Source organism: Rhipicephalus microplus, chromosome 7 (assembly GCF_043290135.1).
Source record: "Rhipicephalus microplus isolate Deutch F79 chromosome 7, USDA_Rmic, whole genome shotgun sequence".
Taxonomy (NCBI): Eukaryota; Metazoa; Arthropoda; class Arachnida; order Ixodida; family Ixodidae; genus Rhipicephalus; species Rhipicephalus microplus.
This window is the reverse complement of record NC_134706.1, coordinates 158760747-158786554: the sequence shown is the minus strand read 5'-3', so window position 1 is coordinate 158786554 and position 25808 is coordinate 158760747. Positions and strand designations below refer to the sequence as shown.

At 46.2% G+C, this 25808-nt stretch overlaps 1 protein-coding gene across 1 annotated transcript in view; it reads left to right on the top strand.

The window, feature by feature from the left end:
- Positions 1–12929, top strand: part of LOC119179522 (manganese-dependent ADP-ribose/CDP-alcohol diphosphatase) — a 120009-nt gene extending 107080 nt beyond the window's left edge. Inside the window, exon 7 of the mRNA XM_075869866.1 lies at positions 10249–12929. Within this exon, the coding sequence (XP_075725981.1) occupies positions 10249–10319 (71 nt within the window). The 3' untranslated portion in view covers positions 10320–12929. The remainder of the gene's footprint in view (positions 1–10248) is intronic.
- The last annotated feature ends 12879 nt before the right edge of the window (positions 12930–25808 follow it).

Here is a 25808-nt window from a genome sequence, read left to right as displayed (position 1 = left end):
TACGAATGACTAAACACGAAGAGAACAGAGTCGATGCTATTCTTAAGAAGGTAATTAAGCGCGCACATAATTTACCCATCAGCACTTCAAATCAGAAACTCTCTGCATTGGGAGTCTTTAACTCTATAGAAGAGCTCCAAGAAGCCCACCTCACAAATCAATGTACGCGTCTTACGCAGACGCCCCCCGGGCGGCGCCTACTGGACCACCTCTTGATCCGGCATGAATGCGAAATTGAAAACGCGGAGCGTATTACTGAACTTTGGAGAACAAGACTGGGTATCCCCGCTTTCCCGCAATATGACCAGGGAGGCGCACCAGGGTAGAAGGCAAGCGCGCGTTGAGGCACTTGAACAACGGCTTGGCTCCCGTAATGGGGTCTACTACGTCGATGTGGCCGGGCCGTCACCTAAGGGATACTACACGGCGGCGGTAATACATCAAGGCACGCAGGTGGACGGCCTCACTTTCAAAGCCACAAGCTCAAGTAAGGCGGAGGAGGTGGCCATTGCACTGGCAGTATCCCATCCAAACTCAAAACAAATAGTTACAGACTCTCGAAGAGCCTGCAAGAGCTTGCAAGAGAAATCTCTTCATTGGCTTATATACTTTTAAAATTCAGCATCAGGAACCGTGATCCTACCCCAAAACGTCTTATATGGACTGCGGGACATCAGGGTGTATGGGGTAACAAGGCTGCACATGTAGCGGCCCGCGTGCTTAATTCCCGCGAAGCTCCCCGTTCCCCTGATAGACCTGAACGTCCCACACCTTTAACACGGTTTCGAGAAATCAAAGAATACTACATTGAGCAACGCCGCTTGTATCCCGCACCAGCGAAGGGACTCTCGAAAACGGAGGAGCGACCCCTGCGGCGCCTACAGAAAAACAGGCTGTACTGTCCAGCCATACTCAAGTATTACGACGCAAAAATAAGTGGGCTGTGCCAGTACTGCGGGGAAGTGGCCAACACTTACCATATGGTCTGGGCCTGCCAAATGAACCCAAAATTAACCCCCTTTCCCAACCCCACCAAATAGGACTGAGAGACGACCCTACTCAATAGCTCCACACTAGAGGAACAGCGAACTCTAGTCGAGTGGGCTCGGGTGGCGCCCTTGACTAATGACGTCCCGGACTAGGGATGTCAACTAGACCGGCGGGAATAAGGGCTATCTGGCACAGCCAGCATCAATAAAGGTGTTTTTCCTCCTCAAGGCATACGTCGTACACGGTATTATCACGGAGGACCCGAGAAATGCATTTCGCAGTGACTCGGGCATCCTCGTCTTGCGTCGTCTGCTCAACATCATAAACTTGACTAACCAGCTTTACTACTTTGGTTCGATTGGCTTCTCGGAAGTGCTTGTCCAGCTCAGAGATCTTTGTGAAGCTGCACTTCAGGCGGTACATTGTGAGGTGATTCAAACGCAGTGCGCGCTCTCTGCTCGAGCACGTAACCGAGCGACAGTACATTGCAGCGAAGGGAAAACGCTCCATATACATCTCCGATTGCAACTTTTACCAAAGATGGCGCTGCCTGTATGGAGTCACAGCGCCACCATGTGTTACTTTGGCTTCCGATTCACGTTCACAAAGCACACTGCAACGACAAGCACAATGACAGTGTCCGTGCCAACGACGTGAACAGCGAGCTGACCACAAACACGCGAAGAGTGCGCCTGATGTGCCTTCATCAAAAGAAAAGCTCCCATCGGTTGCCTGAACCGGCATTGTAAACTTCGACGAAAAGCTGCAATGTTCCACTGATCTGCCCAGATCCAAGCCAAGTTGGGTGAAAATAACGGTTTTGTTATTTTGACCGGGTGAACATAGCATTGCGGTTATTGCAGGATACTGCCTCGAGTTCATGTTTTTCACTAGCGCGACTTGACTAAACTCGTTTTAAATCAACTGCGATGCGATGACCTAGCTACGTAGACGCAATGTCACACTCAGCAAACTCGACTTCACAACAAAATCAGAGGTGCGTTGGGGGCAGACCACTGGGACCACTGTGGCAGAAGCACTTAGCGTCGCAGAAGACGAAATCACAAGTGTTTCTCACCTAATACTCTACCGTTATTTTCCTAAATAGAAAATCTATGCTTGCAAGAGAAAAACAACGATGTTTATTTTCAAGTGCTGTAAAGATAATTCCTTAAATCTTCATGTGAAATCTGGAACACAATAGCAGAATGTTGCATACTCTGATGGCTGAATTTGCCCAGGTTTCACTTTTGCCATCAGGTGAAAAAACATTTTGCAATAACTTTGCGTACAAATAATTGAAACAAGTTTCAAGTAAATATAAGATCATATGACATTGTTTTACATTCGGAAACACGCGTCGTGAATCTCAAAGATGCAATCGATTCGAAGCGGATCCGAAGCTTGTACTTCCTAAATGTCTCATGGGTGTACAAGCGCCGCAGAAGGAGCCCGCGTGCGTAAACACAAGCGACAGATTCCCCTCTAGGTTATATTGTATGAATCTCCATGACTATCGCTATGTTTTCATGGCCTTCCAGATTGCGGGCGGTCGGTGTGATTTTCTCCAGCCGTCCTTAGTAAAACCAGCTAAACCCGCGAGTATCCCCAGTAAAAGCAGCGAGTATTGCCTCACGCGCCCGGCTATCGCGAGAGGGCGCATTTAATGTGGGTTCCTGTAGCGGCGGAGACCACGGCAGAAAGCATGAGCGCGTAAGATTTCAGCATGCGCACTTTTTTTTCTCGCATTCGGGCAAAAATCACCGACAAAATTTCGGGCTGTACTGAAGAAAAGTATTTTTTTCCTGTTATTGCTATTTTTGGTCCAACTTGGCGAATAAAAGCATGGTAACTGTTGAATTTTTCGTATATATATATCATTGCAAAAAGGTATTATTTTGTCTGTGACAGAGGCATTCTAGCATTCTTTCTTTCTAGACCCGCATATATGGGTGAAAACTTGGCTAATTATCGTCGTTGAATCATATTGCCCTCCTATCGTTAGAGATCACTTTACTTTTTTATCGCGTACTGATATTCATCAGGTGGTCAACCGAATTCCACTTACGCTCTAGATAATTAAGTGCGCTGATCGTGTCGCTTATTATTGTGATAAGTAATTTTGCCTGAGTATTGTGAAAAGCTATCATTAGCGCTCCTACATTTACTCCCCACGTCCTTCACACGGAAAGTGTTTGAGTTATCATCGCCTCCTTTTTTGTCAGATGTGTTTTTATTTTGTTTTAGTAGCAAAATGAAAATATCAGTATTGTGTTCATTTACAGTAATCTCGACTGCATCCAAATCAAAGGATCCCACATGCGGTTGAACGGCGTCTTTTAGAAAACCAAGTATTCGTCGAGGTAACACTATTGAAGAATGAAAAGTGTGAATTGTCACTGCTATGTAACGCGTAGTGTTTCCCGCCAGATACACAAAACTCTGAACGCGTGTGGCGTTCTTCTTCAACAAGCAAAAGATCTCGATGTTCGTTCTTGCATTCCCCAACATATCCACTGAACACCATAGAACTCACAGTGCGAGTGAGCAATCATGAGTAAACAAAGCGCACCTGTAACCAGCCCGTGGTCGTCGCAGAGCCGGTGACGTTCAGTCTAGACATAGTCTAGACCTTCTCTTGCCTTCTGCTTCTGTGGCGTGGCGGAAGGTAGTTGAAAAGAGAAGCTGGGGAAGCCTCGCGGGCGAATGAGAACTGTTGTACGCTTTGAGAGCGCGGCTTTCGCGCCAGACTTGACGGCATCGGTACATTGCGAGGACAGAGCAAGACAGTTGCTGATACTGAGTTCTGAGTTTGGTCGACTCAGCTGCCGTTCCTTTCCAGCGTGTGTTATTTATTCGTAACGCGCTCATGCGGCGGCATTCGCGTGGTTACCTTGCATGAATGCGTCGGTGGCATTTTACATGCATAGAGCAGAAAAAACTTCGTAGTGGAAGTCGGAGTGAATTTTAGATTCAATCGTAGCAATTTATTAATTAAGTTACCGACTGGCTACGGTGTATACAATCGATGCTATGTCAATGTTGTAGTTCTTTTTTTCAATTAGAAAAAGTGACATCAGGTCTTCTTTCTTCCCTTTAATTCAAGAATATATCATTCTGCTGCGTGCCCTTCTGCGCGTCAGATAGGCAAAAAAAAGGCAGCATATCCACGGAGTGAATGATGGAGAGTGGGGCGAAGCATTCGTCCGTCCATGCGTCCGTCTGTGTGACCGTCCATGCGTCTGTTCGTGCGCCCGTCCCTGCGTTCGTTCATGCATCCGCCCCTGCGTCCGTTCATGCGTCCATCCATGCATCTGTCTGTGTGTCTGTTCGTCCATCTATTCAACACTCCAAGTCCCACCATCTCGCATCTTTTTATCATATATTCCCCATATTGAAGCACCGCCATTCAGTGGACATTCCAAGGACTAAACGAGAGGTGGCACACGCACACTTTCTTACGGCTTGCACTTCGGGTCTACTTCCCACCTTCAACCACCTTGAGTTCATGGTATATACTAGTTCACTGTATTCATGGCACTGCGGCCCAATGCTCGCTAAACCTTTCTAAAACCAAGGAGGTTACGCCCAGCGAGTATAACGTAGCAACCTTTTCCTGTCAGATAGTGCTCAATGTACATGCCAGTGGCTGCTAATGTGAAATGAGAGACAGAAGGATTCAGCTTTTAATTTCTTACGGCTTGCGCTTCGTATCTGCTTCTCCCCTTTAACCACCTCGAATTCTTTCATGGTATATACTAGTTCATTGTATTCATGGCCCTGCGGCTCAACGCTCGCTAAACCTTTCTAAAACTAAGGAGGTTACACCCAGCGAGTATAATGTAGCAACCCTTTCTTGTCCGATAGTGCTCAATGTACATGCCAATGGCTGCTAATGGGGATCGCAGCGTGCGCGTTGACTAAAAGCCGAATGCTCCTGTCTCTCATTCCCCATTAGCAGCCATTGGCATGTACATTGAGCACTATTTTTTATTGTTAAACAACGCACAGAAGAAATCTCTCACCGGCACCTCCTTGGAGGTCAAATGTTATACCTATTTCGGGTATGTGCCACTGGTGGTTACGCACTACGAGAGACGCACAAGCCATGCCGTAAGGAGCTTCGCCCCTTAAAAAAAAATACTTGCGCACGAGACGCCAGCATGCGCAGTGGCAGTGCCAACGGCGCCGCCGACACCGGATTTGCGAGTAGGTGCGGCTATAAAATGCTCCACCACGGAGGAAGGAAAAAGGTAAGGAGAGGGCATGCCCAGCCGGCGCAGGGCGTAAAAAATGTGGCGGAAATGACATCATGGCGGCCATACTCAGTAGGCACAATGGCGGCGTTGTTATGGTTACGTGTTGCTCAGTGAAGCTGGTCTAGTAGTGAGCGGCCGCGGCTGGCGGCGGAATGTGTGCCTCCCCAGGTCTCGTGCTGAGCCGTGGCGGACAATATATGTGCTCTGCGCCGCGTTATTGGTTACGCAGTGTTCGTCTGGCTGTTACATTACTCTTAGCAACGTTTACAAATCTCTTTGTCCATCACGGGGTTTCAACAGTGCGTAGAACAAGTGCATATCCATGTGTCGTGTGGCGGATGACGCGGATGAAGCAGTTAGTGTTCAGCGAAATGGCGTTGGGCACCATAACGAAGCTGAATGACGACGAACACCTTGCAGGTCAGTGACGGTTGAGCAGTGCTCCTGCTTGTGACAACGGACGACGCTGTTGAGCCCAGCAAGACGCCGTGAGGACCATGTGCACATACGTAGTTTCGTGTTGTGTGTGTACAGTAACAACTTGCATGTGCGTATTAAAACACCTTTTCTGTTCCGCTTGGTACACTCTCCACCAGCATTGCATATAATCTCAACGTAACAGCAACCACGTTCAACTGTCACTAGCACCGTGCTCAAAGTCACCACGGTCGCAGAATGCTGACGCAGGTGAGTTTCACGCGGAACACAGACACAGTGGCAGGACGCTGCGTCAGTCGCGTGGCGGAATGCAACCGTAGAAGGCGCACGACCGATCGTGTTGTCTGTACAGTTGCTCAATTAATGACGTGAAAGCACTCGCCGTTGTCAGTGCATCTAGCGCGCGTTCTTTCGTAGTTGCTTCGTTGTCAGCGAGCTGTTACTCTTTGTTATTACTCGGACGAAGCGATTTCGCTGAAGGTGTCCCGCTGGCTCTGAGTGATGAGCCCAGTTCCATTAGTTTCGGATCGTCACGACACACGCGCTGCGCAGCCCACGTGCTTTCCGAGCCGGAGAGGGAGTCGCGCCTTCTGCTTCGCATTCATATGTAAACAAGAGAGGAGAATTTGCCTACTCAATATGGCCGACTTCCGGCTTCATTGCGGCTTCACAACGAGTGACGTCAGGGCCTCTCCTTACCTTTTCCTTCCTCCGTGTGCTCCACATTTAATAAAAACTGACAGCCCAATCCACAAGCGCAATCAGAATGCTGAATTCTGCGCCCACGGGTTACACGCAAATAAATGAGTTACTTTCGTGTTCCTTTCGTAGAACTACCCCTGATTTACATTGTAATGCTGTTTAGAGAATTATTACAGGTGTGCTGAGATAATCACAGCTGCAAAGCGTGGCGCGACGTGGTTTTATGCTTTTAAGGGCTCCTTTAGCGTATCTTGGTTGGTCTTCCTTCTATCTGGCATAGTCTGCAAGTCCACAGAGTGAAAGACGTTCACAGAGTGAATGCCTTTTTGCAGATGATTGCGTTGTGCACCGTTCTATTAATAACTTCTCCGCCATTTGTACTCTTCAGGAAGACCTCTTTCATATTTAAGACTGGTGTACCACATGGCTCATGTCACTGAACACTAGTAAGACAGTGAATATTTCATTCTATCGTCGACCCAACTATGCACCCTCCGTGTAGAAGATTAATGACTGCATTATGTCTAATGTGCATTCCTTCAACAACCTAGAGCTTCACCTGTCTCAAGACTTCTCATGAACGGATCATATATCCCACATTATAAATTATGCTAAATGCTTGCTTACTTTCGCCGTAATATTTTCATGGCAGAGTTACACGTAAGATTACTTGCCTATAAAATGCTCCTGCAATTCGAACTTTAATATGCCTGTGCTATCTTTGACCCCCAACAATCTAATCTCACTAACGCTCTTCAATTCGGTTTATAACAGTTGCGCCAGATTTATTCTTTCCGAGTACTCGTATCACAGAAGCGTTTCGTCTCTAACGTCTGAACTGGGGCTAGTACCTCTTGCCTCTCGTCGCCGCATCTAACGTCCATGCCTCTCCCACAGACTCTTTCACACCATGCCTCGTCACAACCGGTTGATTCAACTGACTCATCATACATCCTGAACAGGCCACCTGAACGCAGTAACTCCACCCCTTACCCGAACCATTACATTCAATCAGTCCTTCTTCCGAACTGCCCGAGACTGGAATAGCCTTCCAGGAGACATGATTCACATAAAAAACAGCGCCAATAACGAGAGACTAGAAAAAGAAGGAGACAGACAGCGGCACTGAACTTACAACAAGATTTATTTGCCAGAACCGCACAATATATACTTGGTCAGTATCTAACAAAAAAAAATACAAAACAAACAAAACAGAATCCACCTAACAACCACATAGTCATCTTCACAACGCACCATGAGCAGCACGTGTGCTAACGTGCCGAAGGAAATCTATTTCTTTTAATGATAGCGCAATCGAAGGCCTGCTGACACATGCACTGCCCAGCCTTTCTATTTCTGAAGCCTCATAAATTTCACGTATCAACTGGTCCCGATGCCGCCTAATGACGGTACAAAGCTGAAAATCAGGGACACAGCCGCAGTCTCGGCAATGAATGCCGAGATGGCCCGAAACTGTAGAGGAGACGTTGTGAGCGTGCTCTTTCAGCCGCTCATTTAAACACCTGCCTGTTTGGCCGATGTACCACTTGCCGCATCGCCAAACATCGGCCAAACAGGCAGGTGTTTAAATGAGCGGCTGAAAGAGCACGCTCACAACGTCTCCTCTACAGTTTCGGGCCATCTCGGCATTCAATGCCGAGACTGCGGCTGTGTCCCTGATTTTCAGCTTTGTACCGTCATTAGGTGGCATCGGGACCAGTTGATACGTGAAATTTATGAGGCTTCAGAAATAGAAAGGCTGGGCAGTGCATGTGTCAGCAGGCCTTCGATTGCGCTATCATTAAAAGAAATAGATTTCCTTCGGCACGTTAGCACACGTGCTGCTCATGGTGCGTTGTGAAGATGACTATGTGGTTGTTAGGTGGATTCTGTTTTGTTTGTTTTGTATTTTCTTTTTTTGTTAGATACTGACCAAGTATATATTGTGCGGTTCTGGCAAATAAATCTTGTTGTAAGTTCAGTGCCGCTGTCTGTCTCCTTCTTTTTCTAGTCTCTCGTTATTGGCGCTGTTTTTTATGTGAATCATGTCGTACCAACTCGCCCAAGCAACCACGTTAGCTACTTCCAGGAGACGTTGCAGTTGTCCTTGATGCAGCGTGTTTCCGATCTACTGTCCTACACATAGTATGATATATGAAACTGCTGTCTTTGGACTTATCTGTGTAAAATAGATTATCGTTTTTAGGAGCGAAGCTCCTTAAGGCGTGGGCTGTGCGTCCCCTGTATGTAGCCACCTCTCGTTCAGTTCTAAGTATTACGCTAGCCACCGCCCGATCTAAAGGGTACAGCCATATCCATCCGTCCATCCGTCCGTCCGTCCGTCCGTCCATCCATCCATCCATCCATCCATCCATCCATCCATCCATCCATCCATCCATCCATCCATCCATCCATCCATCCGTCCGTCCGTCCGTCCGTCCGTCCGTCCGTCCATCCATCCATCCATCCGTCCATCCGTCCGTCCATCCGTCCATCCGTCCGTCCGTCCGTCCGTCCGTCCATCCATCCGTCCATCCGTCCGTCCGTCCGTCCATCCATCCGTCCATCCATCCATCCATCCATCCATCCATCCATCCATCCATCTATCCGTCCGTCCGTCCGCCCGCCCGCCCGTCCGTCCGTCCGTCCGTCCGTCCGTCCGTCCGTCCGTCCAAAAGATGCAAGATGTTATAAACTAGACGGCGGTACGTGTAGTTGATTATGAAAGATGCGAGGTGTTATAAAATAGGAATGATGCCACATATGGCGCGTGTCATCGTTCGATATACTGCGGCGACGTACGCTAGGGGGAGCGTTGCAATAAAATCGAGTGGGCAAAATGTACGGAGGATTCATGGTTTACCAGGTTTACCTCCGGAGCTTCGCCCACTCATCATCATTCACTTCGTGGATATGGCGGCATTTTTTTTAAATGGTGCCATTTGTATTTGTATTTGCATTTGTATTTAAATTTTGTATTTTCTTTGTATTGTTTGTGTTATTTGTTGTATTTTTGTTATTTTCCATCTCTTTACTTTTGATGCTAACCTCTCATATAATGTCCTTCGGTACCCTTGAGGTACTAACAAATAGATAAATAGATATGATGAGTGGGGCGAAGCATACGTCCATGGGATTCGTGCTGTATTGTGATAGGAGTCGACGTATGCATGGACGAATGAATGCACAGATAGACGTACGGATGAATGGACGCTTCGCCCCACTATATAATCATTCACTCCGTGCATATTCTGTGATTATTTTTTTATTTATGCCTCACGCGCCGAACAGCGTTTTGCTCCTCGTTGAGAAGTCCCACTGAACGTGCCTCATCTACAGGGGGACGGCAGGCGTGCCAGCCTAAGAAGCGAAGAACGCTTCTAAGAAGCAATAAAACCACGTCACGGCGCAGCTGTCATTATATTAGGAGGTATGAAAGAATTCTCAAAACAGCGTTACAATGAAAAGCAGTGCTATTTCAATGAGTGCAAGAATCCATTCCATCGAGTGTAAAATTAATCCATTGACGTAGAATGCGGCACTCTTCTGACCTCGCTTGCGGATCGGGCTGCCATTTTTCTTTTTTTTTAAGTCAACCCCCCCCCCCCCCCCCCTATACAGCTCACGAACTCCGAAGTATAGTTTCGAGCACATGCAGATTTCTTGCAGAGGCATCGCAATTTTAGATGCTTTAATATAGGTGGCGCCAATCTATAGCAAAGTAAAACTATAGCAAAGTAAATTTGAAAATAAAACGCACCAGCGTTCACTGTGCCTCTCGTACTCTTTGACGCAGACATTTTCAAACACACACAAAGTTATATAAGAGGGCAAAACGATTTTTTTTCTCGCCACATAGAAGCTTCACCAAGGGCGCAGTGGAATGAACAAGGTGGCCGCGCCGTGTCTCGGCTGATTCTTCGGTGGTGACTGTAGCGGTGGCGCTGTACTCCCATGGCACTGAAGATCACAGGAGCGTTTGCATTGGGAGCATGAGCGTCGTAGCCTGCGAAAGCGCGTAATAGCTTATTTCTAGCTGGTTTAGTGTGTTTCTGAGCCTTTATCAGTAGACGCATCTGGGACGTGGCATGTTGCACGAGTGAATATGCAGGCACGCCGAAATTGCGTCGATACATTCACTGTTTCGAAAAGCTGCCGACCCACAAAAAATTGTCAATCGGAATTTGCATGGATCCGCCTAGTTCTCAGTCAAGCAGTGCTTTGAGCTGCGTTACATAATAAGTGGCTACTGGCGAACTACAAAGAGAGTAGAACTATCACAACCACGATTAAATCATCTATACGCTGGTTTAGTCGGCAGTCTTTACGATATTCAGAGCACAGTGTTCTTCATATGAGCCTACATGTGCTCGATTGTTTCACGAGAAACCCGAGTGTAAGTAATGTTGTCACAACATGTATATCGGAGATGACTCAGTTTTGTCATGCCAGGTTTGCGGAAGATAATAAATATTGCTTCTGGAAAGCCTTAATACATATTGAACATAATAAAAACACACGAACATATTAAAAACTGCCAATTGTATATATAGCCAGTCTGTTAATCTGCGTAAATTCATTGTAACCGGTTCTCATTTTGTATGGAGAGCCTAAAATTTGCTGCTTTCAAAATATTCTATTGGCCTAACGCCTTTGTAAGCCAGCAAATTTATGACGATGTTTTGTAATTAATATAAGCATAGTTCTATTATTAAGTGTCAGCGTGTAGGCTGACACTTAATTTTTCTCAGACATTCGATTGCACTAATCATAACATACTTTTATCGAAACTTGATAGGTATGGCTTCCGCGGTTGTGTTCACTCTTTACTCGCCTCTTACTTAGCCAGTCGCACACAGTATGTTTGTATTGATACCCACAAATCATCTGTTAAGCGTATAATAGCTGGAGTTCCACAGGGGAGTATATTAGGACCTTTGTTGTTTAATTTATATATTAATGATATTTTAAGCTTATGTCAACAAGCTAAGTGCATTTTGTATGCCGATGATATGACCATACTTTTTTCGTTGGACTCGTCTGACCAGATCGGAAGGGAAACTAACGCTGTCTTGTAGTCTATTCAATGCTGGTCAATTACTAATCGATTAAAAATAAACGCAAACAAGTCTAAAGCTATACTGTTTCGACCCCGAAATAAACAAATCATTGTTCCACAGTATGTTAAATTTGGTTCTGACTCAATAGAAATTGTGGAATGCCTGAAGGTGTTAGGAGTGCACTTCAGTAGTCACCTTACTTGGGATGACCACGTTAATTCTGTAACGATAAAATTGTCTCGCATTGCAGGAATTCTTAGCAAACACCGCCACTTAATTCTACTTAAAGTTAAGTTACTGCTTTATAAATCTTTGTTTGAATCTTATCTAAATTACGCTCACCTAGTTTGGGGAACTACTACGCTTGCTAATAAAAATAGACTTAATTTACTGCAAAAAAATCCTTGCGTTCCATTTGGAATTTGAGCTTCTCGGCCCACACTGGTCATTTATTTCAGAAATACTGCATTACCAAAATTTTCGATCTTTATAATGTAAGATTAGCTCTTAGCTTCAAGAAAGAACTAGTGAAAAATTGCAAAAATTTATCTGAGCTGGCCTGCCTTTGCCCGAATGCGCCTGTATATACTTGCAGAAACACTGAACGATGGCACGTGCCCACCTTTCGTACATCATACGGTCTGCAAACATTATCTAATACTTTGCCGCGCTTACTGAACAAACTGGAAGCAAGAAACATAAATATGACGCGTACTTCCAAAAAGGAAGTGCCTAGATTGATAGCGTCATCCTGGTAAGGTTTCTCTTTTTTTTTTTTTACGTCGCCCATTTTGTTATCGCCAAGTGTCTATCGATTCTGCCTTGCCGACCTTCGTTATAGACCTTCTTCTTACTCCTTCTCTTTGCTACTCAAATTTTTCGCGCCTTCAACAACAAACATTACTTTTTTTACCTGTGTGTACCGTTTTAATGCATTATGCATCCAATTTTTCGGGCCTTCAATTACTAGCCGTTGGTTTTCCTATGTGTAATATTTTAGTGCATATGCATCTCAGTGTGGGTGATACCCTGATTGGTGTAACCATTTTTTTTTATGAAGCGCTTATTCCTGTTCTGTTGTGTGCAGTAGCTCATATGTATACTTTTTATTATCAGTCTTTCTTTTACCGGTGCATCTTTTTTTGTAAATTGACACTATTTGCACTTTTGTATGTTTCAGTATTGCCTCGTCGTTTCTCTTTTTCTTGTTTGTAGCGTTCCCATGTTTTTCGAATACAATATCGTTTCTTTGTGTAGTTGTTAGCGTGTATATAATTTTTACTTGCATATTTTTGTTATCGCAATAGAATTGCGATACTTTGGTGTGTTGTGTCTATTACTGTAAATTTCTACAGCATGCATATCTGCCGTCTGCTGCTGACGTTTGAATTGGGCTGACGGGCCTGTCAAGCTGCTTGTATGCAGCTTTTGTCGTAAGCCTTTCAATGCATTCACGATAAATAAATATAAAAAAAAGGCAGGCAGTGGCGCATCTTGTTTTGAGAAATTTAACTTGTATATGTACAGAGTAAACACACACACACACGCATATATATATATATATATATATATATATATATATATATATATATATATATATATATATATATATATATATATATATATATATATATATATATATATAAATATATATATATATATATATATATATATATATATATATATATGTGTGTGTGTGTGTGTGTGTGTGTGTGTGTGTGTGTGTGTGTGTGTGCGTGTGTGTGTTTGTGTGTGCGTGTCTTTTGACACAGTAGTAATAACAACTAACAGACAATAATGCCAAAGAAAGTATAGGGGAAGTTATTAGACCGAATAGTAATGTAAATGCGAAGAAAGAAATGTGGGTGAAAGGATGACTTGCCGTGGGCAGGAACCGAACCTGCAACCTTTGAATAACGCGTTCAATGCTCTACCGCTGAGCTACCACGGTGGCCATCCTCCCAGCCACTTTATTAGATTTATATGTGAATTTTAAGCGCGCGAGTGTCAGTCACCGCTATCTGTAACCAAGGCGGCGAGTGTGGCACACTCTTTATGAGCCTGTATGATGTCACGTAGCACGTGAACTTATTACAAGCTAGCAGCTGACCAATAGTCCCTCGTATACAACCTTAGGCACCAGGTCTGCCAGTACGAGACCCTCGTTAATGAATAAAGGAAAGAAGTGTATACTTAAGGGCTCGTTTTTCCGTGTTTTGACACAATATAATGAAATATAACAGACAATAATGCCAAGAAGAGCACAGGGGAAGTTATTAGGCTGAATTCTAATGTAAATGGGAAGAAAGAAAAGTGAATGAAAAGATGACTTGCCGTGGGCAGGAACTTAACCTGCGACCTTCGAATAACGCGTTCGATGCTCTACCACTGAGCTACCACGGCGGCCATCCTCCCAGCCACTTTATTGGATTTATATGTGAATTTCAACGTGGAAGGGTCAGTGAGCACCATCGGTAGCCATGGCGGCGAGTGTGGTACACTCTTTTGTGAGCCTGTATGGCGTCACGTACCACGTTAACTTATTACGAGCTGGCAGCCGACCAATAGTCTCTCGTATACAACTTAAGGCACCAAGTCTGCCAGTACGAGACCCTCGTTAAAGAATAGGGGAAAGAATTGTATACTTAAGGGCTCGTGTTTCCGTGTTTTGACACAATATTAAGGAGATATAACAGACACTATAGCCAAGGAAAATATAGGAGAGTTTATTAGACCGAATTGTAAAGTGAATGCGAAGAAAAATGAGTGGGTAGAAATATAGCTTGCTGTGGGCAGGAACCAAACTTGAGACCTTCGAATAACGCGTTGGATGCTCTACCCTTGAGCTAACATGGCTGCCATCCTCCCAGCCACTTTATTAGGTGTATATGTGAATTTTAAGCGCGGGAGTGTCAGTCAGATGTCGCTGACTGATACCCCTGTCACACGGGCTCTTAAAAGTCTTTTAAGTAAACGGTCTTTTTCCGAAAAGGAGTTCCTGACAGCAGACACACGGCACAGAGCGAACTCCTTTTCAGAAGCGGTCTTTTTCGTAAACGGGGTTCGTCGATCTCTTTTACGGCTCCGAATGAGTAGCCTCGAAACCAGTGGGCGCCAGCAATTTTCGAATGGTGGAAAAAAAAAGAGCGAATGCTTATTTTTCTGTCACCAAAACTCTTTGTAAAAACAAATTTCATATCCTGCAGAAGGTGTAATGAACTCTTTTAATGGGTATTTCCTTTTCTACTCTCGTAAGCAGCTACAACGCGTCGGCAATATCCCGTGGTGACGCTCGGTCTCGCGCCGCGCCATTTTGCACAAGCGAGGAAAGCGTGGCAGTCGTGTGTTTGCCCGTCATTCAAGTGGTCAAGCTTGTATAGGGCAATGCCGACTCGCTTCTCAGGAGTGATGGTTTTACGCATGCTGGTGCACTGTCTTTCGAGCTCACTACGCAAGCTCTCCACAATGAAATGAAAGGTGGACGGGTACACTCGAAGAGATTGCTTGAAGTTCTGCTCACCGAGGTGAGGTACAGTTCCTTCGAACCACCTCTAGTTTCGTCTGAAGGCCCAGATCGATCGATCGCAGGCCTTCTCCGACAGCTCCAGTGCGCACAGCAAGGAATTGCTGAACAGCAGGTGCTGCTTGATCCTCTTCTTGGCGGCTTTTGCAGCGTCTGCCTCGCTTTCCAGAGCGAGAAGGCAGGCCATGAGGCTTGCGATCCTCGCTTTTTCTTCCGTACGGTCGCCCATAACGTGTCGAAAGCAGTCGAGAGAAGCGAAAAACAAATACGGTAAATAAAAGCCCAGTGGTGCCAGACGGACTTGTGCACGTCGCTAGTTATGGGAATGCTTCCTTAACTAGTGCAACAAACTTTCACATTGGTGTTTCTTCATCTCTTATTCTTAAATTTATTTGAAGAAAGGAGCAGTGCAACAAGTCTTTAATTTGTATACATCGTGATACATCGTTTAATTTTCATTGCTTCTCTTTTATCTGCTAGCGCCATGCTTTCGCTAGCGTCTTCGAACGAAAACACTAAAAGGAGATCGTTGCTGCCGTGTGTCTGTGCCGCAACACCTCTTTGTTAAAAGTCTTTCAACTTCGTAAAAGACCGCTTACTTAAAAGACTTTTTGCGTGCCCGTGTGACACAGGTATGACACTCCCTGGCGTGTCAACAGGACGCTCCCTGGACACAGGATGCTCCCTGGCATGTCAACATGAGCGTGTCAACAGGACGCTCGTTAACATGCTGGCTAAGTACGTGGATTCCAAGCATAAAAACTGGGACGAAGTTTTACTGTTTATGACCTACGCCTGCAACACTTTGCTACAAGAGAACACCGGCTTTAGCCCGTTTTACCTTCTCTACATTCGTGAGACACGTACTACCCTCGACACGATTCTCCCGTTTTCAGAGCAAAAAACCCATCCCTTGCAGAGACACTCTGTCGCGCAGAGGAGGCACGGTGCATCGCGCGTCTCCGGACTTTCGCAGCCCAAGACCGTTCAAAGGCTCGTTACGATAAGCGACATCGATATGTGTCGTACAGCGAAGGTGATATGGTGTGGCTGTGGAGTCCATATCGCAAGAGGGGCTTGTATCAAAAGTTTCTGGCCCACTATACTGGTCCCTTCGTCTTTTTGTCGCGCCTTAGCGTCGTTACGTACGTCGTGTCACGTCTCACATCTTCTGGCAAGCGCTGCAGGACAACTGAAGTCGTACATGTCGCTCGATTGAAGCCACACACCGCTCAACACTGACTAACTCGCCCAGTGGCCATGGTCTGTGACGGGGGAAATGATACAGTACTTTCGTTGAAGTAGGGTAGAAGAAAAAGAAGTGAATGTGTTCTGTGCCAGGCCTGACTTCTGCAACCATCCCCGCCTGTACAATAAACATCCCTCACCCGTAAGTCACACGCATTTAAGTCACACGTCACCGCCCCCTAACAATATCCATGCAATGCCCCTTAGCACAGCTACTATATTTAGGCGGTGCATTTCTCGCCTGACTATGTTAGACGAGCTAGTTTTAAGACGTCATTCTGTCGAAAAGGTGAAATTTACAGTGCGCATTTGTACGGAGACACGCTATGTTCAGCTTCGCCAACTGTAAACGTTCAACGCAAGGGTACCGAACATTTTTTTGAGGGGGGGGGGGGGTGTGTGCAGCAGAACGACTAACTTTGGCAATTGGTGGTCGCTGTGAATGCGTGTAAATATTTTAGTATACCCTAAAATTTGAAATTGGGAAAACATTTCCTGGTGTAGGGGGTTCAGATTCCCTTCCTCTCGCCTCTCTACTTATCACTTCCTAGTTCTGCGTGCGTCTGCCACGGTACTTGTTTTTTAATCTAACAGCTCTCAGAGCACAGCTAACTTCCAGTATATCGGCTCAATTATTCTGAATATTGCAGACGCCTAACCAATAAAGGAGTTAAGACAGAAGAAATCACTAGAAGACACGCCATTCCTGAATTATTTTCAATCTTTCATAAGGGCTTTTATGGAGCTCAAATAACTAGATTGGCATCTCGTACTTCAAGGGATATGGCATCATGTGCTAGACATGAATGATGGGCAGATACGAAAAAATCTGCACCAAGAAAGCGTGATGGAGGAGCCGAAGTTAAAGAATGGATGAATGTATCCGGGTGTTCCCTTTTGATCGGGCGGTGGCTCACGCCACCTAGCCATAAAGTGCAGTACTATAACTATGTTTAAGAATTGCATCTCACTCGCGCCTCGATTGTAGCCACCAGTCAGTTAGCCTCCTTCTGGTTATTTTTATCCGTTTAAAGTCTATTCTGCCTTCACTGTCCCTAAACTCTTACGCTTCGAAAAATATGGCGCCATTACGTTCGACTATAGGGCGGAACCCTTTACACAACGGCATCAAATGTTCAGCCATTCTCTCCTTCTCTCAACACGAACTACATACCATGTCTGTGCCTTCGTATTTGGCTAGGTACGTCTTGGTCCGCAATACTCCCTTGCTAGCCTCGAAGAGCAGCGAGCTGCCCCGAGAATTATTGTACACCTTTTTACTTGCAATTTCCTGCTTAAAAGTTTGGTAGGTCTCCAGTGATGATTTTGTAAGCATTCTTTCTTCCACATATCCCTTTGTTTCCTTCACCTTCTTCTTGACCGATGTTTCCTTTTGGCTTGGAAATCTAAATACTTGCTCGACAATTTTCGAGTTCACTTCCTCCATTTAGTATCCACATTCTTCATGCACAAGTAGCTGAAAACTTTCCTAGCCCAACGCACCTCTCCAATTTTTCTCAATCGCTCCTCAAATTCTATCTTGCTGCTAGCTTCCTGAACTCAAATGATGTTCATCTCATGTCACCCTGTATCTCCTGGTTTGGGATATTTCCGTGTGCTCCCAAAGCAAGTCTACCCATGCCACGTTATTTATTTTCCAATCTTGTTTGAACCTCTGATTTTATGACCACAATGCCGAACGTCAAACCCGGGATCTTTACACCTTTCCAAATCCCTCTCACAACGTCATACCTATTGTAGTTCCACAGTGCCCTATTTTTCATTACGCAAAGCAGTTCCCACACGCGGCGCGCGGCTCTTTCATTACTATTCGACTGCAGCGCTACCGCTACTGGCAACGCGGAAGGGATCAGGCGGCGAGGCGTGGTCACGCCACTCAACGCTTCTAGTTCACTCTAACCGTTTTGCGGAGAAAAAAAATTGCCCGCAGCTTCCCTCGGGGGAACACTGAGGAGGATGCGGAGCATATAATTGGTTAACGGGGTGTTAAAGTGCGACTTACTTGGGTCGATGGCTAAATTGGTTAACGTGGTTGTGAAATGGGGTGTTAAATTGCGACTTACTTGGGTCGATGGCTAAATTGGTTAACGTGGTTGTAGGAGGGGGTGTTAAATGAGTGAACACGTACACACGTATGCGAAAGGGCGGCGCTGGTCGAAGGGACGTCGATCATTGTGTTTGTGGATTCGTTGGAATTCATTTCACCGCGACCTTGGACGTCGACGCGCCGTACAAACCAACCGATGAGCGGCGACTGAGCGAGCGAGCGCCGACCTTGAGTATATATACAGCACGACGGCGCATGCACTGTCAGCTGTTGAATGTTCTCGAAGCGCGACGCCACATGCGCGTCCACTGGAGAATCAGGAGAATTGTAGATGTCGAACGCGGTGTGTAGAGGAGGAAGGGTGCACAGATGGTGGAGGAGTGGGCGACGGCGCGACGGCGCATGCGCGCGCGTCAGCTGTCGAATGTTCGAGAAGCGGTGCGGACGGCGCGGACGGCGCACTACAAGGCACGAGTATAAGATGCTCCGCATCTAAAAGCGGGCCACGCCCACCTCTGGAAATACGCTTTCTCCGTGTGATAATCTGATTGAGACCGGCCGGAGAGGAACCCGCAACGCGCCCGCCATTTCAGAGGCCATCATGTGTTGAAAGGTTGAATTTCGCCCGCACCTTGATTGTAGCCACCAATCAGTTAGCGTCCTTTTGGTTATCTCTACCCGTTTGAAGTCTATTTTGACTTCACTGTCTTTAAACACCAATGCTTTGAAAATTTTCGAACATTATCAAAGGTTCAACTATTTGCTACTCCTCTCCACATGCACAACATGACGTGTCTTCGTATTTAGCTGGGTAAGTCTTGTACCACAATACTCCCCTTCTGGATTCGACCAGCAGAGAACTACCCCGAGAATTATCGTAAATATTTGCTTTTGCAGAACGCGTGTGCAGTGAACGCTAGAGGAATAGGAAGAATCTTATGGAAAAATAGAGGGCTCCAAGAGTCAGACCTACTTCGTGTAATACAAGCTTTTGTGATTAGTAAAATCACATATACTCTCCCTTACCTTCACCTTAAATTAGCAGAGGAGGAATCGGTCAACACCCTCCTCCGCACAGTTTACAAATACGCTCTAGGCATTGCAATCAATACCTCTAACGCACGAATCCACCAGAGAGGAGTCATAAATACCCTATGTGAAATACGTGAAGCCTATTTAACAGCTCAATACGCAAGGCTCGTGACCACTAGCGCAGGTCACCACATTTTATCGTCAACACGAATTAACTTCACCTCACTCACCAATGCTAAATACAACATTCCCCATCACATGCACAAACAGTTAGTTACTCGTACCACCTCTTCCTAAAAACATGCATGCAACATATCATACTAAGCTTTGCTGCAAAGGCGAAGCAATGAACGCGATAGCAACAAATCGGAAGGTCAGTGCCGAATGGCAAGCAGATCAAAACATGCCCCGCGTTTCTCACGCAAAATGAGGCACGAAACGTACTTACAGGTACAGATGAACGCGAATAAGCGTCTCAGTTGTTACTTCACTGTGTCTAAAAAACGCACCCTTTTCACAAACGAAGACTGTGCAATTACTGCAGTGACCTTTGTGCGTCCAGTAACTACAACAGAAACGCTCTAGTGAAAGCCCAACGCCATCCAAGACGTACATTCACATGATATAGACGCCGCTGCCCCACCGCTACTCCGATACACTGAAAAAATAACGCTGGTGGCCGCGGAGCGGCGTAACAGTCTACGGAACTTGGAAATAGACCATAAGGATACTCGGCCTATTTTTAGAAGAAAAAATGGCTCTTACAAGGGACTCTTAAAAGGCTGGAAACCACTTCGCGACAAGTCGTCGGGCTCCTGAGAAGAATAAGCGAACGGAAGCATGAGCTACAAGAAAAAGATGCCTGCAAGTTAGTGCAGTCTTTCTTCATTTGTAGAATCACGTACACATGCTCCTTCTTGTACCTCAGGAGTGATGCAATGAATAAAATCAACACATTAATAGGTCAGTCTACAGAGCGACCTTAGGATTACCCACTTGGGTCAGCAACGAGAAACGTTTGGAACTGGGTGTACACAACAGCGTAAACCAAATAATTGAAGTACAACGAGCATCGAAATGGTGAAGACTATCCTGCACTCGACAAGGAAATGACGTCTTCAAGATCCTAAACTTAAAACCACCAACTGGGCCCACACTGAGGCATAAAATACCGCACGAAATCAGAGCTAACATAAAAATCCTACCGGTGCCGAAAAACGTGCGTAGTCTAAACAAAGGACGCCGGCAAGCGCGGGCGGACGCACTCAAATAAGCACTGGATAACAAACCAGCAGCGTATGTGAACGCCAGTAACGCCGGCAGGATGAGTTATGTTATTGCGGCAGCTGATGGCTATGGACGCACATTGCGGACAGAAACCATTGAGGCCGGTTGCACAACTGAGGCAGAAGAAACAGCGATTGCTATTTGAACTACCATTGAGGGCACGAAATTTATTATATCGGATTCAATGTCGGCTATCAAGGCATTGCTGCAGGGTATACAATAGAACGGCAATGCAAAAAAAAATGGCAGCATATACACGGAGTGAATGATGGAGAGTGGGGCGAAGCATCCGTCAGTGCATTCGTTCTTGCTTCCGTCCGTCCATGCGTGCGTCTGTGTGGACGCCCGTGCGTACATTCACCCGTTCGTGCGTGCGTCTGTTCGTGCGTCTACACGTCCATCTGTGCGTCCGTCCCTGCGTTCGTCCATGCACCCACTTCTGCGTCCGTCCATGCGTCGATCCGTCCGTGCAGCCATCCGTGCGTCCGTCCATGCATCTGTCTGTATGTCCATTCGTCCACCTATTCAGCATTCCAAGTACCACCATCTCGCATCTTTTCATCATATAATCCTCATATAGAAGGACCGCCATCCAGTGGACATTCCAAGGACTGAACGAGAGGAGGCACACGCACACTTTCTTACGGCTTGCGCTTCGTGTCTACTTCCCACCTTAAACCACCTCGAGTTCATGGTATATACTAGTTCACTGTATTCATGGCACTGTGGCCCAACGCTCGCTAAACCTTTCTAAAATTAAGGAGGTTACGCCCAGCGAGTGTAACGTAGCAACCCTTTTTTGTCAGATAGTGCTCAATGTACATACCAATGGCTGCTAAGGGGCAACGAGAGACAGGAGAATTTGGCTTTTAGTTAATGCGCATGCTGCGAATTTCTTATTGTTCAACAACGCACAGAAGAAATCTCCCACTGGCACCACCTTGGAGGTGAAAATGTAAGACTGGTTACACACTACTACTACTACGACTATGAGGGACGAACAAGTGCCGCTATAAGGAGCTTCGCCTCTAAAATTAGCACGACCTCAGCAAGAAATTAAGTTCATTTGGGTTCCGGGCCACTGTGGGAACCCGGGAAATAAGGCCGCTCACCAGACAGCCCGAGGGAACATAAACCGGGCAGTGGTGCGGTCCCAGGAACCAAATCCGATTGACCTGGCGCTCAGCTACGGAGACCGGCTCAGCCGGCACGGAGAACAAAGAAGGCTTTATCCACCTCCAGATGAAGCATTAACCCGGGCCCAAGCGACTACACTGCGAACAGCTCAAGCTCATTGTATACTCAGCCCGAGGATGCTGGCTGCAGTAGTGAAAGATGAAAAGCTACAAAAGCGTAATAACTGTGGTCTAGCACAGTCAGGACAAGATCCCGTATTATGGTGTTGCCCCAACAACCCTCCACCCGAGGAGCTCCTGCAGCCATCTCCCTCACTGGAAGCTTGGGAGAGGCCCTTAAGAAGCCCGAATTTGCATATACAGGCCAAGCTGGCGGACTGGTCTGCTAGTGTTGCGGCCCCTCGGGCTCTAATTTAGCCCCTGTCAAACTTGGTTTCCCCCATTTCCTATCCCTTTTGTGAATATTAAAGTTTATTCCTCCTCCTGGCGCCAGTTGCAGATGCGTACGTTTCCTTCCCCATCTTTTGGCCATCTTATACACCCTGCGATATACCCCTCCCCTTTGTGCATTTTCTGTCCTCAAATAGCTAACCTAGACCATATCATGTGGGTGTGAACTCGAAACCCACCACTTAACTTTCTACACATTAATAGCAAGGAGCAGTGGAAGGCTGCTATGTGCAGCTCGGCGCCCGAGGTCCAGGACCAGATCTGAGATTGGGCCAAGAGGGTAGCGGAGACGTACGCTGGGTAGTCTCCTCTGACACTCCACCACCGCACCTTTCCCTCTTCGGATAAATAGTTTTTCTCCTCCTCCTCCACGCCTTTCCTGTTTTCGCTTTTTTCTTCGGTAGGCTGCGTTCGTCGGCTCATTTGGCCACCTCTCTTAGTGCCCTTCCTCAGCGTCTCAGGTGAAAACGCTACAGGCGGGTGCATGTGCTAGCAGAAAACAGGCTTTCGGTTGCCTAATGGATGCATCTCTGGTACGCAGCGTCATTTGTACTGTACGCAGCGTCAGTAGACGTCATGCCAGCTGTTCTAAATAGAGAAGGGCATGGAGAGAACGAGAGCGTCCGTTGGTGGTTTACAGGCCCTCTAAAGGGACATATCAACCTTACTCATTCGTGCTTTGCATATCATCGATTCCCTCTGTGCATGGGATCTGTCAATTTTTCTATTCTTTTTGTTTACTTCCGCCATCTATTAAGACCCCTTTCTTTTATTCTTTTCACTGGTTAGACTGGACGCTTCCCTTAAGGAACTCAAAAATTAATCCTATTTTGTTTTGACATATTCTTCCACTTCACCCCTTTGTTGAGCATGCCTTCGTTTCCTGGACGCTTCCAGGAAACAAAGGCATGCTATATATATATATATATATATATATATATATATATATATATATATATATATATATATATATATATATATATATATATATATATATATATATAACGTAAGAAGGTAGTGATAGTTGGTAGAAGTAGATGAGGAAGAAGTGGAGGATAGAATAAACATGGCGTATGAGCCACGCCACGTCTCCCAGTCATCATAGCGTCACACAAGTCGACAGGATGAAGACCTGCCCGTCCCTTCATCAGTCACTCATCATCGACGCAGTTCCCCAGAAGACGCCCTGACCGTACATTGACTACCGAAATATCGCATAGGAGGACAACGACCAGCACCATGACAGAACCATCGGCTGACCTCGACATCCCCAAGTACACCGGATCAGCGGATGACGAACCCGTACAGGACTGGTTCAACCTGTTCGAACTCCACGCTACCGCTGCATCTTGGTCGGAACGGGAGATGGTTACGAACTTCAGCGACTACGTCACCGGTGAGGCATTTAAATTTTACCTAATTCACATATTCGAGAACGACGAGTCATGGCAAAAAATCAAAGAGGAAATGATTACCCGTTTTAACGACTATGACCAAGACCTGCTCAATGTCAACCATCTAGAGACAACCGCACACTATCGTCAATTCCTTAAGCAGTCCTCAAACATTCGAAAGTCCAGCGCGAATCGTCAAGTGCCTCAAGACGAAGTGGCACATGCGTTTACTTACAGAAGGCCATACGTATATTGGGAAAAACCCAACCGTCAAGCGCAGCTCCCTTGTGCACGAAAGTCGGCATTACCAAAGTCGTGGCACCAACATACGACACGAGACGTTGCTCACCCTACTGATTCCTTTCATGCTTCGTCTCGCATACATAGTCCACCACCTGGTTTTCTATGACGCAGCTCTTCAAAGGCTCCTAACGGTCACTATTCGTGTCATAAGGATGCCTTCTTCATGATAGACCAGCTGATGCATGGAGAAAATACCGAACAACGCCATGACTACTCGAAGAGTGAAAATCCTGGTTTTACATCACTTGACTCTTTCATCGCTCACAACGCTCACCTTACGCCTCACTCACCCACTGCGGTTGGGATAGAGCTGCGGAACTCCGAATATACTCAGCCAAGCCCAGGGCCAACCGTCCACATTCATGCATCAGAACAGCTTATCTCCAAAGGTGCGGACAGAGATAAACAGCCCCAAGTAAAATCGGACCAAACCAATCCTTTCGCAGTGTCGCTGTCGAGTTCCCATCCACCTGAAAGCCCAACCAACACAGGAGGCTTGGAAGGATCAACTCTGAAGCACTGCCCTGTGCCAGGAACGTCCATTAAGAATGTCGTTGCAAGAACCTCAGCAGATTCTTCTGTTAATTCTGGCGCACTATCTTCATTGCCTGACACGAATCGCGACACCCTAACAAGTATCGACTATTTGCTGGTCACATCGACCTATAAAGAAAAGCGGGCTCATGTTTCTAAAGAAAGTTCACCTCGTCAGATAGTGCAACATAAACAATGCCAACAAAAGCAACAAGGAGAGGCCCAGCAGCTAAAACAGCCACACCAACAAGGTCAACGAAGAACTAAAACCACATCGGAAGCATACTTGCGGCTTAAAGAATGTCGTAAACAACGACCACCACAACCACCACCGCCACCACAACGACCACTACAGAAAAGACTGATTCCGCATTTCAGCCACCTTCGCAGAAAGAAAAGTCAAGGCACTTTTCTGCACCAGCGTTCAAGATTGCGCCTTCGGTCTGAACATCTGCGCCATCGCCATAGAAAACTCCCTAAACGCCACAAAACAACCGCTTGTACTCTGCAGGAACACAAGCAGCGCCCAATCATCCACGATCAACGGGCATGCAAACTGCATGCATCGCATTTGTGTCACTCACGACGAAAAATGCGACGCCAACAAAACTGTCGATTTTGCAAGGAATTCCAGTCTCGTTCATTCCTCGAAAGAATGCTGGCTGCGTTTCCGTCGGTTTCCACGCCCAAAGCATGCTTATGTCGTCCAGAGCGTAACAGCCAGCCTCGCCCACCAGAGCCGTACTTGATAACCCTGGATTGCTGCCCTCTCCTGTGAGTCTGTGCGATCTTACTGAACTTCAATGTGATGTAGAACTTCAGCCCATTTAGACATTTTTTTGTGTTCCAGGATTGCTTGTTCATCATGTATTGTAATGTGTAACGCGAGCATTCTTTCGGGGGGAGGGGGAATCGGAGGGGGAATCTGTAACTTAAGAAGGTAGCGATAGTTGGTAGAAGTAGATGAGGAAGAAGTGGAGGATAGAATAAACATGGCGTATGAACCACGCCACGTCTCCCAGTCATCATAGCGTCACACACACACACACACACACACACACACACACACACACACACACACACACACACACACACACACACACACACACACACACACACACACACACACACACACACACACACACACACACACACACACACACACACACACACACACACACACACACACACATATATATATATATATATATATATATATATATACATACATACCAAGAAGTGGAGGATGGGCAAAACGAAAAATTTTTATTTTTCTTACGTTTCAGCCGGGGACCAGCCTTCATCAGGGAAAACACGTTACAAAAATGCGCTTTTCTTAAGTAGGCATGATATATCAAGGGCCCCTATCATGCACTATCTACTC